This window comes from Triplophysa dalaica, chromosome 7 (genome assembly GCF_015846415.1).
Source record: "Triplophysa dalaica isolate WHDGS20190420 chromosome 7, ASM1584641v1, whole genome shotgun sequence".
NCBI classification, from domain to species: domain Eukaryota; kingdom Metazoa; phylum Chordata; class Actinopteri; order Cypriniformes; family Nemacheilidae; genus Triplophysa; species Triplophysa dalaica.
In genome coordinates, this window is record NC_079548.1 from 19,522,469 (window position 1) to 19,538,532 (window position 16,064).

The 16,064-nt window shown below is 39.8% G+C and overlaps 1 protein-coding gene across 1 annotated transcript in view; it reads left to right on the forward strand.

Annotated features, from left to right (window-relative positions):
- Window positions 1–12,873, forward strand: part of col5a3a (collagen, type V, alpha 3a) — a 62,558-nt gene extending 49,685 nt beyond the window's left edge. Inside the window, exons 48-67 of the mRNA XM_056752040.1 lie at window positions 396–449; window positions 1,306–1,359; window positions 1,505–1,558; window positions 1,640–1,747; window positions 1,827–1,880; window positions 1,972–2,025; window positions 2,119–2,172; window positions 2,249–2,302; window positions 2,379–2,486; window positions 2,613–2,666; window positions 2,798–2,851; window positions 3,096–3,203; window positions 6,224–6,277; window positions 6,433–6,468; window positions 6,751–6,804; window positions 6,901–7,210; window positions 8,786–8,898; window positions 9,017–9,085; window positions 9,769–10,002; window positions 11,119–12,873. Of these exons, the coding sequence (XP_056608018.1) occupies window positions 396–449; window positions 1,306–1,359; window positions 1,505–1,558; window positions 1,640–1,747; window positions 1,827–1,880; window positions 1,972–2,025; window positions 2,119–2,172; window positions 2,249–2,302; window positions 2,379–2,486; window positions 2,613–2,666; window positions 2,798–2,851; window positions 3,096–3,203; window positions 6,224–6,277; window positions 6,433–6,468; window positions 6,751–6,804; window positions 6,901–7,210; window positions 8,786–8,898; window positions 9,017–9,085; window positions 9,769–10,002; window positions 11,119–11,265 (1,827 nt within the window). The 3' untranslated portion in view covers window positions 11,266–12,873. The remainder of the gene's footprint in view (window positions 1–395; window positions 450–1,305; window positions 1,360–1,504; window positions 1,559–1,639; window positions 1,748–1,826; window positions 1,881–1,971; window positions 2,026–2,118; window positions 2,173–2,248; window positions 2,303–2,378; window positions 2,487–2,612; window positions 2,667–2,797; window positions 2,852–3,095; window positions 3,204–6,223; window positions 6,278–6,432; window positions 6,469–6,750; window positions 6,805–6,900; window positions 7,211–8,785; window positions 8,899–9,016; window positions 9,086–9,768; window positions 10,003–11,118) is intronic.
- Window positions 12,874–16,064: the final 3,191 nt, after the last annotated feature.

The following is a 16,064-nucleotide window of genomic DNA, read 5'->3' on the forward strand; positions in this document are numbered from 1 at the left end:
TGTTCATCCTTGCTCCTGTATGTGTAAAGTCCGACCAGCCAGATTCCTCGCGCAACACTAACATCTCGGCAGAGACCACGTGCACCGCCTTACCTCTGCTAGCATCGAGTTTTGGGCAGTTTGATTGATAGCACGGGTTCCGCCCCGCACGGCGGTAAACGGGTCGCCTCAGGAGTCGAGAATTCATTGGCTGTAACAGTAGAACGAAGAAGTTGGATGATTCTCATTAAATCCCAGACACAGAACAGCCCGCCCGTAATAGCCTGTCACATCCACGTCAAACATGTAAAGAAAAACACCCCTCCGACACAGAGAAAGGTGCTGATTGTAGGAAAACGAGAGAGAGGAAATCTAATGATATGTGGACAGCGCTTAATCTTTCTCTCTCTCATCAGGGCCCTCCAGGACAGCACGGTCCACGTGGCCCGCCGGGACCCATCGGGGGTGAGGTAAGTGTCATTATGTTTTTCCTCCTGTCTGTCATCCCGCTGCGCTGTAGGGGTCTCGTCCGGGACAGTAGATTAGCACTGATTAGTGGCTGTGCTGTGCTTAAACGTCCCAGCACTGCGGAGTCATAAAACGAAGTGTTAGTTTCACAACTCCAAATGCTTAGCTGTTCATGTGGATCACGCTCAGCAGACGGTACCCCCCCCACACAGTCTCCTACGAGGTCACGCACATACACTTCATTTCTCTTTGCTCAGTCTTTCATCTTCCCCGTATCGCTTTCTACCCGCCCCCCTGCTGATTTTCAGCTTTCAATTATTAATAAGTCGTGGGATATGATCCCTCCACAAGAGTTATATTTACTTCTCTATGAATGATTAAGGCATATTAGACTATCATCCCTGAGAGAGAGTTATATTTACCTCTATTTAGGGCCGCCTTTGAACGTCTCCCATGTGTTAATAATTGAAAAAGTGGAGAGAGGCACAGCAGTGACCCGTACGCTGACGTCCTCGTGGAGATGCACGGGATGATCATGTGCAAAAAAACACATCAGTAGTACGATATCGAGGAAGATGTGCGCCTGGTCATCCCACATGGCCATTACTTAAAGGCACTCAGACTTTAGAGTAGCCAGTACGGTTTAGACTCAAACTAGCGAGTGACTTCTAAATGCATCCGCCTCAGCCAGAAGAAAGAGGAGCAATATGGCGTTTTAGCTTAATAATATGTGATTACATGTACACGGCGCTCGGTACTCTATAATCTCATCACTGTAATGTCAACAGTCTGCGAGTGGAGGAGACAGCCTTGCATGCATTATGTATAAACTGACTTAGTTTTGTTCTGTGTGGCTAGGGTCCTCAGGGCATGCCGGGCGGAGTGGGCCAACCAGGAATGGTGGGAGAAAAGGTAGACCACTTTCTCGCCGTGTTTATGCATTGTGTGATTTATGGGGGCGATTTTGTTTATTTGTTCGAGGGTACTGCCTTTGCAAGTACGCAAACGTGTATGTCTAAGTATGATAGATGATCGCTTCCTCTCTTGCTCTGCTTAGGGTGAAGACGGAGAGGCGGGGAGCCCAGGAAATCCGGGTGAAACTGGCCCCCCTGTATGTACTCGCTGCTTTTTTAATTTTGGTTGTCATTGGTTTTTCATAGCACATAAATCACAAACTGCCCTCTATTTCTAGGGAGAGAAAGGTGAGGTGGGTGAGAAGGGAGATACTGGCCCCCCTGGTACTGCGGGATCACCTGGGGTCCGAGGTATCCCCGGAGCGGATGGACCCAAAGGAAACCCGGTGAGTGCTGATGAATCTCATACGGACAGTAAGAATAAGAGTATGGTTTTACTCTGACCTCACCTTTCTTGGTCAACAGGGTCCTATTGGATTTCCAGGAGACCAAGGACCGTCTGGAGAGCCAGGTGCTGATGTAAGTGCTCCAGGACTTCCTATCTGGGAGGCATTCTTGATGATAAATGTACATTTGTGCCTTGCATCATAATCATTAGTGTTGTTTGTAGGGTATTGACGGCGGACCAGGAGCCAAAGGGGATAATGGAGATCCCGGTAAAGCTGTAAGTTGGCTTCTAGAGCATTGTTTTTCAACTGTTCGGTGATACTGATGCACATTGAAACACATAAATCTCATTCATGTTCTGTTTCTACAGGGACCCCCGGGAGCCTCAGGAGAGCCCGGCCCTTCAGGACCACCTGGACGGAGAGTGAGTTTGCCCACTCTTTTTTTTTTTCGCTGATGTTTCTAGGACTAGACCATTAATCCCTGTTGCTTCCCCACAGGGTCATGTGGGTGTTGGGGGAAAAGAAGGAAAGCAGGGGAAGAAGGGGGGAAAGGTGAGGTTTAACACTAAATGTAAACTATTACCTGACATATGTTATGACGTAAACAACTTTCATCATTCCTCTCCAGGGTTCTGCTGGTTCTGAGGGTGCAATAGGGAAGACAGGGCCTGTGGGACCTCAGGGACGTCCTGGAAATCCAGGTCCAGAGGGACTGTCGGGCATTCCAGGCCCTGCTGTGAGTCCAAACACATCTCTCCACATCACTGGACTGTAGATAACTGATATCTAACCACGCGATCCAACGGTGCTCGACCTTTCTGAACACTTAATCTATCTTAAACCGATCACTCTTCTTCTACAGGGGGAGCAAGGGTTAAATGGACCCCCGGGGCAAACGGGACCTCCCGGGCCTATGGTAGGGGTTTCGCCGCTTTTTCTCTCTCATATCGATCTGCAACTGTATCAAATACAGCTTTAAGAGAAGAAGAGAAATGATTTGTGGCCTGCAACAAATTTGACTATTCGATGGGCTTTTGTTTTATATAGGGGCCGAGTGGATTACCCGGACTGAGAGGAGATCCTGGCCTGAAAGGAGATAAGGTATGAGAGAATCATGAATTCAGCGTGAGGTATCATTACCTGACTGTATTGTGCCTCTGTGCTCTTTATATAAGACCAAAATAATATACAGCCTGCCAGAGCCGTATGTAACAGCTTGACATTAACAATTACATGTTTCACTACAGTAAACTGCAGGACATCAAAAAGAAACAAAATTGTTTCACATTGTGATGATTCAATGCTCTGGCCGCAAATCTTTACAAATCTTTTTCGTGCTGTCCAGGGTCATGGCGGACTGATCGGACTGATTGGACCTCCAGGAGAGATGGGAGAGAAGGGCGATCGAGGCTTTCCAGGACTTCAGGGAGTGCAGGGTCACAAAGGAGATGACGTATGTGTAACTGTATATGGTCAAATGTATATGTGACCTTGGATCATATAGAAAGCTGAAGAAATGACCATTCCATTGATGCATGGTTTGTTAGGATAGGACGATATTCGGCAGAGATACAATTATTTGAAATTCCTGAATGTGAGCTTGGAAAAATAAACTAAATATTGAGAAAATCCCCTTTAAATGTGTGTATCAGAGGCGTTGTGTAGAAGGCCGTTGCTGAAGAAACAAGTTTGTATTAACACTCTATATTGACTTATGCCGTGGTCAGACTTGAAATTTGTTCGGACGGTGGTACGAAAAGTGAGGGGTATTCCTCCATTTTTTTCATTCCAGTTCAGAGAGGGTGACGTTTTGATCTTCTTTACGCCTATTTCACAAAATGGCGACAGAGACCGATAGTAGGGGAAAACTTTTTCCGGCCGCACTGCTGCCATAGCCATTCATTCAGCTTATTTTCTCACAGGCATTCTCTTTATTTAGCAAAACAAAAGTGGCATATGTTGTCCGATTTATTCATGGTTTACTGGGAGATGTAAAAATATGGAAAACAAACATTACAAAAACATTTTTTTTCGAGCGATTTATTTATAATCAAGGTCAGATATATGAGAGGCAAATCAGCATGAAAGGACTTCTTCTGGTCTCCGCAACTGTTCTGCGTAGTGAACGGAGCTACACCATTGACCGGACAAGCGTTTACCCTTCTTCCGGTTTTGTAAAAGTCACGCTGTGAAATAGGTCTATTGCTCTCACCCACTCAGGTCAGAGCTCACCAAACTTAAACTTTGCTACGCAGCGATTATGAAATATCTTCAGACAGCTTGCATTTCCAGTTTGACGCATGCGTATGAATGGAAGTCAATAGAACGAAAGGACAAGTGTGACCACTGGTTTACTGCTGCATTCACTCACAAAAATAACGTTTTAAAATATTTACGTAAGGAAATTATTAAAAATATTTTCTTGGAAAATAATCTTTACTTAATATACTAATGATTTTTGGGATAAAAGAAAAATAAATAATTTTGAGCCATGCAATGTTTTTTGGCTACAAATATACCCATGCTACTTATAAATGATTTTGTGGTCCAGGGTCACATTCAGTATACACTATACATTATAAACAATATGAAGAGTTTGGTTCCAAAATGAGATAACTAGGTTTTATAAAGTGAATTCACTGTCAAAGAGGGGGGCCATTAAAAAAGACATTGTTTCTGGTCCTTGATTCTGATTGGTTGTGCTAAGCCGTTGAAAATTCCTAAAAACACACAGCTGACTGCATCACTGTGTGTTGCTGCATATGTGTTGCCTGGCCACCACTTTGTTGTATCTGTTACTGAGGAAAGGCGGAGCAATCTTTTTTCTTATTATTATTACATTTTATGTGCTGTGTTATATATTATTAAACCTTGTTCCATATATGGAATAACCATTTTATGAGAGCAATAAGCCCCGTGAAACCATGGTTTACAGTGATTTTATATATTTTTTTAATAACAACGCCCCTTAGCTATTATAAACTCACTGTGAACCTAGGCTTCTTGGGGCGTATTGCTTTAAAATACGATAAATATTTATTCTGTCAGAACTTCAGAAAGTCACAGCGAATTCTTTACTTTTTGTCACAGAGGAGTTAAGTGAATAAAATATAAGGTGAATTCAGGTTGATCGGGAGACTTTTTACTACAATGTGTCAAAAAATGTCACAATCAACCTTGAATTCACCTTACAATTGATTAAAATGACATCCTGATCGTCAGTGTTGGGTAAATTACTCTAATTAGTAACATGTAATTAATTACTTTTTCAAATTCAATAGTGTAATTACCAGTGTTGGGTGTATCTAGTTACTAAGTAATTAGTTACTCTATTTTAATTACTTTTCCCTTGAAAAAGTAAAGTAAGGGATTACTCATATGTTTTCAGTAATTTAATTACAGTTACTTTTGATGTACTTGTGATGTACATTAAATACTTTGTGAAATATATGCGTGTGCAATAGTGTAATTGACATCAATATTCAAAGTCTTACTTTAAAATCTGTGCTCACATTTGTAATACTTTGGTCAGTTAATAATATTATTTATTTGAATGAATTAAATAAGCTGTTTCATGTCTATCCTTTAATCACTTAACTAATCAAGGTTGATGTAGGATATAGAAAGTAATTAGTAATAAGTAATTAAATACTTTTTGGACAGAGTAATTTGGACAGTAATCTAATTACACTATTGAATATGTAATGAGTAACTAGTAATTAATGACCTTTTTCAGAGTAACTTACCCAACACTGTTAATTACATTACTGTACAAATTACTCTCCAAAAATATTTAATTACTAATTACTTTCTATATCCTACATCAACCTTGATTAGAATTGATTCAAGGATAGACATGAAACGGCTTATTTCATTAATTCAAATAAATAATAAATAACTAAATATATATTTTTTTAATTATTTGACCAAAGTATACAAATGTGAGAAGGATACATTAAAGTATTTAGTTCAATTACATCAGAAGTAACTGTAGTTAAATTACCGAAAAATAAGAGTAATCCCTTACTTTACTTTTTCAACGGGAAAGTAATTAAATTACAGTAACTAATTACTGTAACTAGTTACACCCAACACTGCTGATCGGTGTCAATTATCATTTCTTAAGTCATAAAAACACTAGAGCGACAGTATGTCACATTCTCTAGAAACCCAGTAAAAATAAGGAAGAGTCAATAAAAACAGATTTTTAGCTTTTTACATGTTTTTTTCTGGGTTTGTTTCATACTAGAGTTTTTCTTTTATCAACTGTAGTTAATCTCTTGGCGGTAATATCAGGGGCTATATTAATAGTGATTTTAATTTATGCGTTCAACATTATTTTCTACTCTTTCCTAATGTAAATGTTTATACTTGTGCACATTTCTTATGCCAAAAGATAGCAAGTTGTAATTTGTGATTTATGAGGAAAAAATTTATCTTATTTGATGATGATAGTAATGGAATCTCTCTTAGGGTGTTTCTGGTACCTCCGGTCCTACCGGCCCACCTGGACCCCCTGGATTAGCTGTGAGTTGTCTTTTTTAGCTTTGTTGCTTGTTCACTTGTTTAATCCTCAACTATGTTGTGTAACAAAAGTTGTTTTTAAAGATACCCAATATAAAGTTTAGCTGAGATCATAATGCCTGTTTTTCATCCCTGTTGTTTTCTTGCTCACTGCTTAGGGTTCCATTGGCGAGAAAGGATCTAAAGGAGATGAGGTCTGGTATATTTTTTATTGCAATCATCTTCATTCATCCTCTCTGTGATGTTTATGTTGATATAGTATGTATTTGTACTGGATATGTATTAAAGTTATTGGAGTTGTCCTGCCGCTGTTATGAAACCGAACTGAGAGACCTTGACAGTGCAATCCTGCTACATCTACAGATAATCCCTCTGAATGAATTACCATATAAAGCGCTGAGTCGGCTTTGGCCTTTGGGAGAAATGTCAATTTCAGAGATGCCTGACTAAAGTGTTTCCGTTTCTGTCATCCACAGGGAGCCATCGGTCCGAGAGGAGATACAGGACCTGCCGGAGCACCCGGACCACCTGTGAGTTATCATACTCTCTCCTTACGTTTCTTTCTGTCTCTTTCCTTATCATTTGCCTCTCATGTCTGCTCACGTCCCATCGCTCTGTACCTCTAGGGCCTGCCAGCAACCATGATCGAGCCATTGCCAATCAGAGAGGGACGTAAAAAGCGAAGGAGACACTCAAACAAACAGGCCGGCACAGCCATAGAAGAGCAGGAGGAGGAGGAAGCAGTTCAACTCAACATGGAGGACTTCCTTCAGGCGGATGAACCTCTGGATGATCCCGAGGGCATGGAGGAGGTGTTTGCGTCTCTCAACTCCATGAAAACAGAAGTGGAGCTCATGAGAAAACCGCTCGGCACTTTCGAGAGTCCCGCCCGCACCTGCAAGGAACTGATGTTGTGTCATCCAGAATACAAAGATGGTGAGGAGTCTTATTGTTACACAAACACAATTTTGTATTTTAACAAATCCTAATGAATGGGTGTTTATGAAAGAGTGTTTAAAGTGAGTTTTTCTGTTCAACCAGCAGAAAACCGCTATTGGTTTGATGTTGGGTATTCACTGTCTGATATTACAATTTTTAATAGTGGACTCCAGTTCAAGAAATTCATGTATAAAACTAGGGCTGTCACAATGTAGCGTGATATGTAAAAACACTGTTGAACACAAAAAAAACACAATGGTAACAAAATTCTCCACTAAACCCATATTTTGAGTGCAAATTGTTAGCCAAAAGACACATATTAAAGATGAATTTGAATGATATCAACGGATATTTTTGTCTTAATAAATAGACTTAATTTCATTTTGTAATAAATAGGAATATATAATACTGTCAGTCAATTGTATCTATAATTGTATGCATGCTCTTCTTGGTTATTGAATTAAACTCCAAATATGAGGGTAAGGAGGAAGAAAAAGAACCAGTATCATTGTAGCTCTTAAGGTAAAATATTAAACGGCTGCAAAACCACCACCCTACTGTTACTATTACAGATAACGTTGCTGTATTATTAAAAATATTATCATTTATGACCCTGGACAACAAAACCAGTCTTAAATTGCAGGGGAACTTCGCCAAAAATAAATTGTAGGGGTAAAAATTACAGATGTTTCTTTTTGCCAAAAGTCATAAGTATATTATGTAAAGATCATGTTCCATGAAGATATTTTATAAATTTCCTATACGTAAATGTATAAAAACTTTCTTTTTGTGAGTGGATGTGGTGCTATAGTGCCTCAGATTAACAACTTCAAAGGCGATTTTCTCAATATTTAGTTTTTTGCACCATCAGATTCCAGCTTCGTAAACAGTTGTTGTTCCGCCAGATAGTGTCCTATCCTAACAAACCATATATCAATAGAAAGCTTATTTCTTTAGCGTTCAGATATATAAAAATCTCAATTTCGAAAAATTGACCCTTAAGACTGGTTTTATCGTCACATTTGTGTTAACGCAGTATTAATAATCACGGTTGTATATTTGCGATTATTGACAATATTGCTATATTGTGACACTCTACATAAAATTAGGGGCTAAGCCATGTGTCCACCGAAGCGTATACGCCTGCGGCCTGCATGTTTTGTCAATTGTTTTCAACAGTTACACTGCGCTTTAAAAAAAAGCTGTTTTTCCCATGATCGGCTTTCGACCGAGCTCCCAGAGTTGAAAAATGCTCAACTTTGAGCAGAACGCTGCGCAACTTTGTTTGTCCCTCGGTGGACAAATCCCCTTATCCATCTTTCATGTATGTTGTACTATAATGTTGTGGAACCTAAAATCAGTTGGGCTTTTTCATGAATTGAAATGAGTTTGGATGTGTTTTAATTGATTTTTGTATCAGTCATGTATTGGCCATATCTTTGTACAGTTTTTTCAATTTTTCACAGCCAAAAAAATACCTTAGTTACACTCGTCTCTGCATTATAAGATGGAATATTTTAAGTATTTTACCATCAGCTTGATCAGTTTTACGATATCCTGTAATCCTCTCAGGTGAATATTGGATTGACCCAAACCAAGGCTGCCACCGAGACGCCATGAGGGTGTTTTGCAACTTCACCTCAGAGGGAGAGACCTGCCTGCACCCTGACAAACGATTTGAAATGGTGAATGCTACAGCACACTCAGAGAAACTACACACGTCTTCCTGCAGTCTCAGTTCAACAGGCTTTCTAGAGTCTGGAGGAAAACATGTCTGATCTGTCTCTTCATCTCTCTGTACAGGTGAAGTTGGCCGCTTGGAACAAAGAAAAACCGGGCAGCTGGTACAGCCAATATAGAAAGGGCAAGCAGGTGCTGTTCTCTTCAAACGCTTTCCTCTCATTTTTGCAGTCTGACTGTCATCATTCATGCACAACTAAGTTTAGATCTAGAAATGTTTTTTTTGTGCAGCAGTTATTCTTGGAATTCTTTATAGTAGATCAACAAAACGGCTTGTTTTTGTAAGCATCTTTGTGACTGTGATGCTCGGCCTGGTGCAATAAATAAACCAGTTGTTTGACTCTCAAATTACTGGTGAAAAATGTTAAAAGGTTTTTTTTTCTAAACTGTCAAGAAATCAAGTGAGGCATTTCAATGAGAGTGTTTATTTCCACTATGATGAAAATAAAGAAATAAGGGATGCGTCTGGTCTAGAAAAGAGATGCAATGGTATTTATATGCGGCTCTATGTGAGAGGCCTCGGGCCAAACTCTCTTGGGTGCGTATGGGCGACCTCCATCCGTCTTGCCTCATTAAATGATGGTTGAGATCAACAGCTAAGGCCCGTTTCAGTAGGAGCTCATTGGCAGGGTGTGACGTGTGACCTTGTTACGGAGATCGAGTCAGACAGATGTCAGTCTCTCCTGCCTTCATTAGAAACAAAAATGTCGGCAAGGTTGCAAAGGTGGCGTGGATGTTGAGCGATATGTGTGTCTGGGAAATCATCTCAGATTATCTTGAGTGTTTCTTACCCCTGATTCTCTTCAATGCTGCAGTTCTCCTACATGGACGTCGATGGAAACCCAGTGCCTGTGGTACAGCTGACTTTCCTGAAGCTTCTGAGCGCCACAGCCAGGCAGACCTTCACTTACACCTGCCAGAACTCCATCGGCTGGTACGATCTGACGAGCCACGGCCACCAGCACGCCGTACGGTTCCGAGGCAACAACGACGAGGAGATGACACAAGCCAAATCCCCCTTTATCACATCACTGTATGATGGTTGTCAGGTAAGACGACTTCTGTTCCTGTAGATTAGGTGGTAGAGGATTATGTCAGCAGCGCATAGTCTAGGTTTGAATGCAAGGGAAAGTGTTGAAATTGTCACGTAAAATTTGTGGCATTTTGCTACAGTATGTGAACCCAAAAATTAATTATGGATGTGATTTGAAAAGGGTAAACGATTCTAGAAAAGTCACTGAAGAAGTCACATTTTTACTCCTGACCATAATTAATGGGAATAGAAAAACATATGATATGATTTCAATAGAACAGAAGAGAATATGATTTTAGTTATAATATATATTATAATATTATATTCATGAAAAAATAGCCTAATTTTTTCACAACTACAATTATTACATAAAACCACAATAAATCCAAAAAATATTAAAGAAAAAATGATCACATTGATTTTACTGAAGACAAGTTCGATTTTATGTGTATGTGGACACCCCTTATATATAGGTAAAGACAAAAAGAAAAGACCATAGAGTGATATTCTAGTGAAGTGTGGGCTTTCAACTTCATGGCCCCTTGCCTGTTTCCGCATGACAATGCTCCTGTTCACAAAGCAAGGACCTGAACACCTTTGGGATGAATTGAAATGCAGACTGTGAGCAGACCCCATCGCCCCACATCAGTCCCTGACCTCACCGATGCTCGTATGTCTGCATAGGAGCACATGCCCAGAGCCATGTTCCAACTTGTGGATAGCCTTCTTAGAATAGTGAAACCTGTAATAGCAAGCTACTGGTTTTGAAATCAAATACTCAACGAGCATCTACTCCATGACTAAGATGTTTGGGCATCCACATACATCAGTCATAGAACTTATTTAATAAAAGAGAGAAAAAGCACTCAGACTTGGTTTCTTGCAGTTTTAATGAATCACCCAATTAACCGCACATCTGAAGAGGATGAGGAACTAAAAACAATCTAAACTAAAATGATAAAATAGCACCAAAATAAGCCTGTTTCAGCAGCAGTTTAATGCATTATCCAGTAGCAAAGCCTCGCAGGGATAAACTCGGCAATTCATCCAGAAGCAAAAATACGCTATAAAACACAAAGTATTCAAACTCGAAAAGTTTCTTTCAGCTCAAAACCTATTCTTTTTCTCACAGACACGCAAGGGTCAAGAAAGGACAGTGCTGCAGATCGACTCGCCGCGCTCAGAGCTTCTTCCCATCCTTGATGTAGCCGTGTCAGACTTTGGGAATAACAACCAGAAGTTTGGATTCCATGTCGGACCAGTCTGTTTTACTGGATAATATCATACACCTCATCACTTCAGTACTTACCAACTGAAGAATCAAGAGCAATATTTATTACGTCAGATTAAGCGGTGGGTTTGTGACTTTCAAACAACTGATGGACTATAAAACCCACAGGGCTATTCAAAGGTGCCAATCACTTAGCACATTTCTGAAAGGGAACTCTTTCATCTTTTTTCTTTTATGATTGTTATTTTTGTCTTTTTATACTCCGCTTACCTGTGGATTTAAACGAGGCGTGAATTCACTACAGTTCAAAGAACTGCTTCAAGCCGAACCTGACGTGGAAAAACAAACTTGTTTAGGCGCTTGCCTTTTATCTACGCTACAGACCATTTTAGCCCAAATCACAGTTGTTGAATTTGCCGCCTGTGTCACGCATATCTTGTTTATTTTGTAGCGCTGATTTTAAATTAATTTGCTACTTGAGGGATTTGGCGTCACCGCTGAGAAGTCAATATTACGAAACTCCAGTTTTCCAGCCTCGATTGAAAGGTGAAGTTTACGAGTTTCCACCCAGATCTATTTGCGATTCTCCCCGCGAATATTCCGCGTCGCATCAAACTCGCAGTGTTACTCATCTTTAATCAGTGTACGCTCATACATAAACAATGTTAAATAAGACCGCAGCTTTTCAAAACGGAAAGCGCTGCGTGTGCATGACTCAAATGGAGCCCAGCTGCTTATTAATATGTAAAGTAGTCCGCTCACTTATAAGCTGCTTGTCTTGTTAGCGGGCCGCCTAGTATGTTTCCCTGTCAGTGATCCATGTCTCCATGGTGCTAGTGTACAGCCGAGTTGCTTTATAAGTGTGTGGTGATGAATGAGAATCACATTGTTGGATGTGAGCTACTGATGTCAGATTGAAGAGCCTACCCCAAAAAAAACAGCTTTGCTGTTCCAAGATGCCACCCACCCGCCACAAGATGGTTTGAGGGTGCTGGTCAATCAACTTAAAATAACAAATCAGCAGGGGACTTACTAAATTACGCTTCTTGTTTTAATATGAACTCATATGAATTCACAATCAGTTTGAGATCCTGGTTGTCAACCTTGGATTGTTTTTAATGCTGTTTTGCTGTGTACATGTGTTGATACATTGTCTTGTTTGTTGTGTTCAGAATATTTTATGTTATACTGTGGTGCTAAAGATATTTTTTGTGTTTTGCTATGAGTAGTGTCATTTTGTTTTATCAGGGGGCAGGTCAAGGGAGGACACCTGTGGTGCTTAACAGTAAAACAAACCTATAGAGAAATACTATCGGAAGAAAGAATATGGTGCTTATCTAGTGGTAACCGATTTTGTTCAGTGACCAAATACAGAAGCATAGTTTACATATTTTTTTAAGGAAACAAAACATGTTTATTATCTGATGATGATAAAAAGCGTTGATGGTGAATTCTTAACCATCATAATGTTGTCTATACCAAATTTGTTACTAGGCACAGCCGATATATCGGTATATTACTAGCCTTATCGGTATATTTTATGCTGTCCTCAATGCCCCTCAGCCTGACCTCTGAGCTCTCTTGTGTATAGTGTCTGTGCTACTAATTTTTACATAGTGTACAGTTATTCTAATGTATGGATGAGAACAATAATCTGTTGCCTAACGGTTGTTTTTGTGAATTAAATTTTTTTAAAGGAGACCTTTTCATTGTCTTCAGAGTGATTCTGGAGAGGATCAGAGGAACGGTGATGTCTTGTCTAAAAACAACAGACAAGCTTGTCTCTATATTAGCCACAGCTCCAGTCTCTCGCTCTCTCTGCGCTTGTAATCAACATCACTTCCTACCTCGCAGATGTAATCAACTCTGATTCACTCCCCAGTTCATTTATTTCAATTAACTTTTGTTTCCGTCCCCAGGAGAAGGAACCGAGCTCAGAAGAGGAAGCAGACAGCCCTTTACTCGTACGTGTGCGTAAATAATGAAATGACTCTGGATTAGAAAGTGAGCCAAGGAGAATTAACCACATCTGCGGAGGGACACAATGAAATAAGGGAGGGAATTGGCAAACCCGCTCACCTCCCCTTCGTTCGTCCCCGTCTGCGGCTTGTTTTGCTAATGCGCTGTTCTTTTCTCCTCTCAACCTCTGCAATTATTTATGAGCGCGCGAACGATGGAAACCAGGAAGAGATACCGGCTCGCCTCTTGAAAGTGAATAAATTGCCTTCGTGCTGTTGGCACAACAAGCGCGTCTAGATTCACCTTATTATCGCATTTGGACTACAACAGATATTCAGAAGTGAAATGCAATCTCTCACCTGTGATTTCAAATAACAGATTTGGGATGTTTTTCCTCTCTTAAAAATTGATGTCTTGCTCAATTGTTGTGCTTGAAATTTAATCTACGCAAGTACGTGGACGTTCAAAGCGTTTAAAGAGACTTTTTCTGATCAAGCTCTCAATTGGTTTTAAAGTGATCGTTCACCCAAAAATTTGAATTCTGTCATCATCGTCTCTTGTCATTTCAAACTTGTATGACTTTCTTTCTTCTGCAGAACACAAAAGAAGATATTCTGAAGAATGTTGCTCACTGAACAGTGCTGACACCCACTCACTTCTATTGTATGGACACAAAGCCAATGCAAGTGAATGGGGGCCAGTAACTCAACATTCTTCAAAATATCTTCTTTTGTGTTCTGGAGAAGAAAGAAGGTCATTCAGGTTTGAAAAGACAAGAATGTAAGTTAATGAACACAGAATTTTCATTTTGGTGGTCTATTTATACAGCACACTGTGAGAAGTCTACATCTGGCGCATTATCTTCTACCTATTCATGTTAATCCATTTTATGTTTTATTATTTTTTTACTTTTATATAAGACAAATCTTACATTTATTCATATATCGTTCACATGCCATCCGACTGCTCTCACTGTCTCCTCGTCTCTTAGGGATAAAATGGACACTTATCCTCATGGGACACTTCTCAAGGTCAGCATCAATCAGAAAAAATGCTCCATTTTCTCCTCTTTTAACTTCCCTCAATCCAATCAAATTTTAAGTATCTTAAGCGCTCCGCCTGCAAAGGTCACTCCCCGCATCTGATGGAGAATAGCGATGAAGTGGAGGTGCCTCTTCACATGCGACATCCAGCTGTGCATTGACATTGTCTGAATGCGAGCGGTGCCATGTTTCAGCACAGAATGATAGCTGACCTCTTCCTTAGGTTGTAAAAGCGCTGATCTACATTGCTGATGTTCAGAGACCTCTGGCTCAGAAGCATTGAGATATTCAATCTTGTTGCTATGTCTCCACATCTAATTCTGTTATCTTGTGGCCTCTTGGTGACGTCCTGTGATCTGATAAGAGTAATTGAGTAAGCAGATCCTTGAGTACAAGTTCAGCCAATATGCTTTAGTGTTTCTAGACCATTAACTTTCCAGCATCTTTAACTTTTTGTTCCCCAGTTTAACCAGGTGCTTAAAGGGATAGTTCACCCCAAAATTTGTTTTTTGTAATTAATTCATCCTCATGTCATTGAAAATCTGTATATGCATTGTAAAGAAAAATTACCTGGTTGAGTTAATTCAACTTAAAAATATGAGTCAACACAACAAGTTTGCATTAAGTTGAATTTACTCAAACATGTAAGACAACCAGGTTACTTTTTTTAAGTTGAACCAACAAAAAACTACTTCATTTTTTACAATGTGACATTTTCTTCTGTGGAACACAAAAGAAGATATATTGAGAAATGTGTCCATACAATTCAATGGGAGCCAGTGTTGTTTGGCCACCAAGATTGTTTAAAAGATCTTATTTTGTGTTCTACAGAAGTAGGTCATACAGGTTTAGAATAACATGAACGTGATGTAATCATTTCATTTTGAGGTGAAATATCTCTTTAAAAGGTCGTACCTGTTAGCATGACCCAACAAAGTAAATACAATTTGTTGAAAATACTTTAATAATTCTGTTAGATGTTGTGCTCAAATTCTTTTGTAAGCATGGAACAGACTGCTACCCGTCACAGCAGTTGCTATCATAGGTCTTGCTATTAAAGGGACTGTTTACTTGTGGTATTCATCAGGCAATCGTTGTCTTGATGTTATTTTCAAGACTCATTAGTCACATGGCATCTGGTGACGAGCTTAAAAATTCTGAGCACAGATGGCAGATTTCAAATTGAGTACTTTGGGTACTTAAATGAAGTCATTGTCATTCTTTTCAGCGCAAAATCGCTGCGCTGTTACTGCCCACGGAATGCATGCAGCTAATTGAATTTTGCTTGCAACTGAGATGCGAGCATGTTCTGTATGTTTTCTAGCCGTCATAGCTGCAGTAATTCATCAAATAGGGATCAAATGATGGAGAAGAGCGTTATGTACCAGGCATACTGTGGTCGAGCGCACTTTCAGCATTTTAAAGAGCTGATTCAGGTGCTTGGATTGCAGTGTTGTTCTTCTACACCCCCAGTAAAGTTTGCCAGACTGTAATGATCTGCAGCATTCTCCATAACTTATCACTCACAATTGCACTCTTCCATTTGCCTTCGGAGGAAACGACGGCCTTGTAAATTTCATGTAAATGAGATTTCCAAAACATTTTCATGATTTTAAAATGAAAATGAAAATGCACCACAAAGTCTTGGACAGTATTTCCCAGAGGAAATTTGCATTGCTCAGACATTGCTCTTTTATACTGTAGTTGTGTAGATTTGATGGAGTTCTTAGTGGTGTTTAATTTAAATATAAACTTAGTTTCAGAAACCAATTTTGAAGTTATATTAAGAGTATGCATGGAGCTGTACAATGAATGTAGATTGTAGAGGTACAATAATCTGAATTT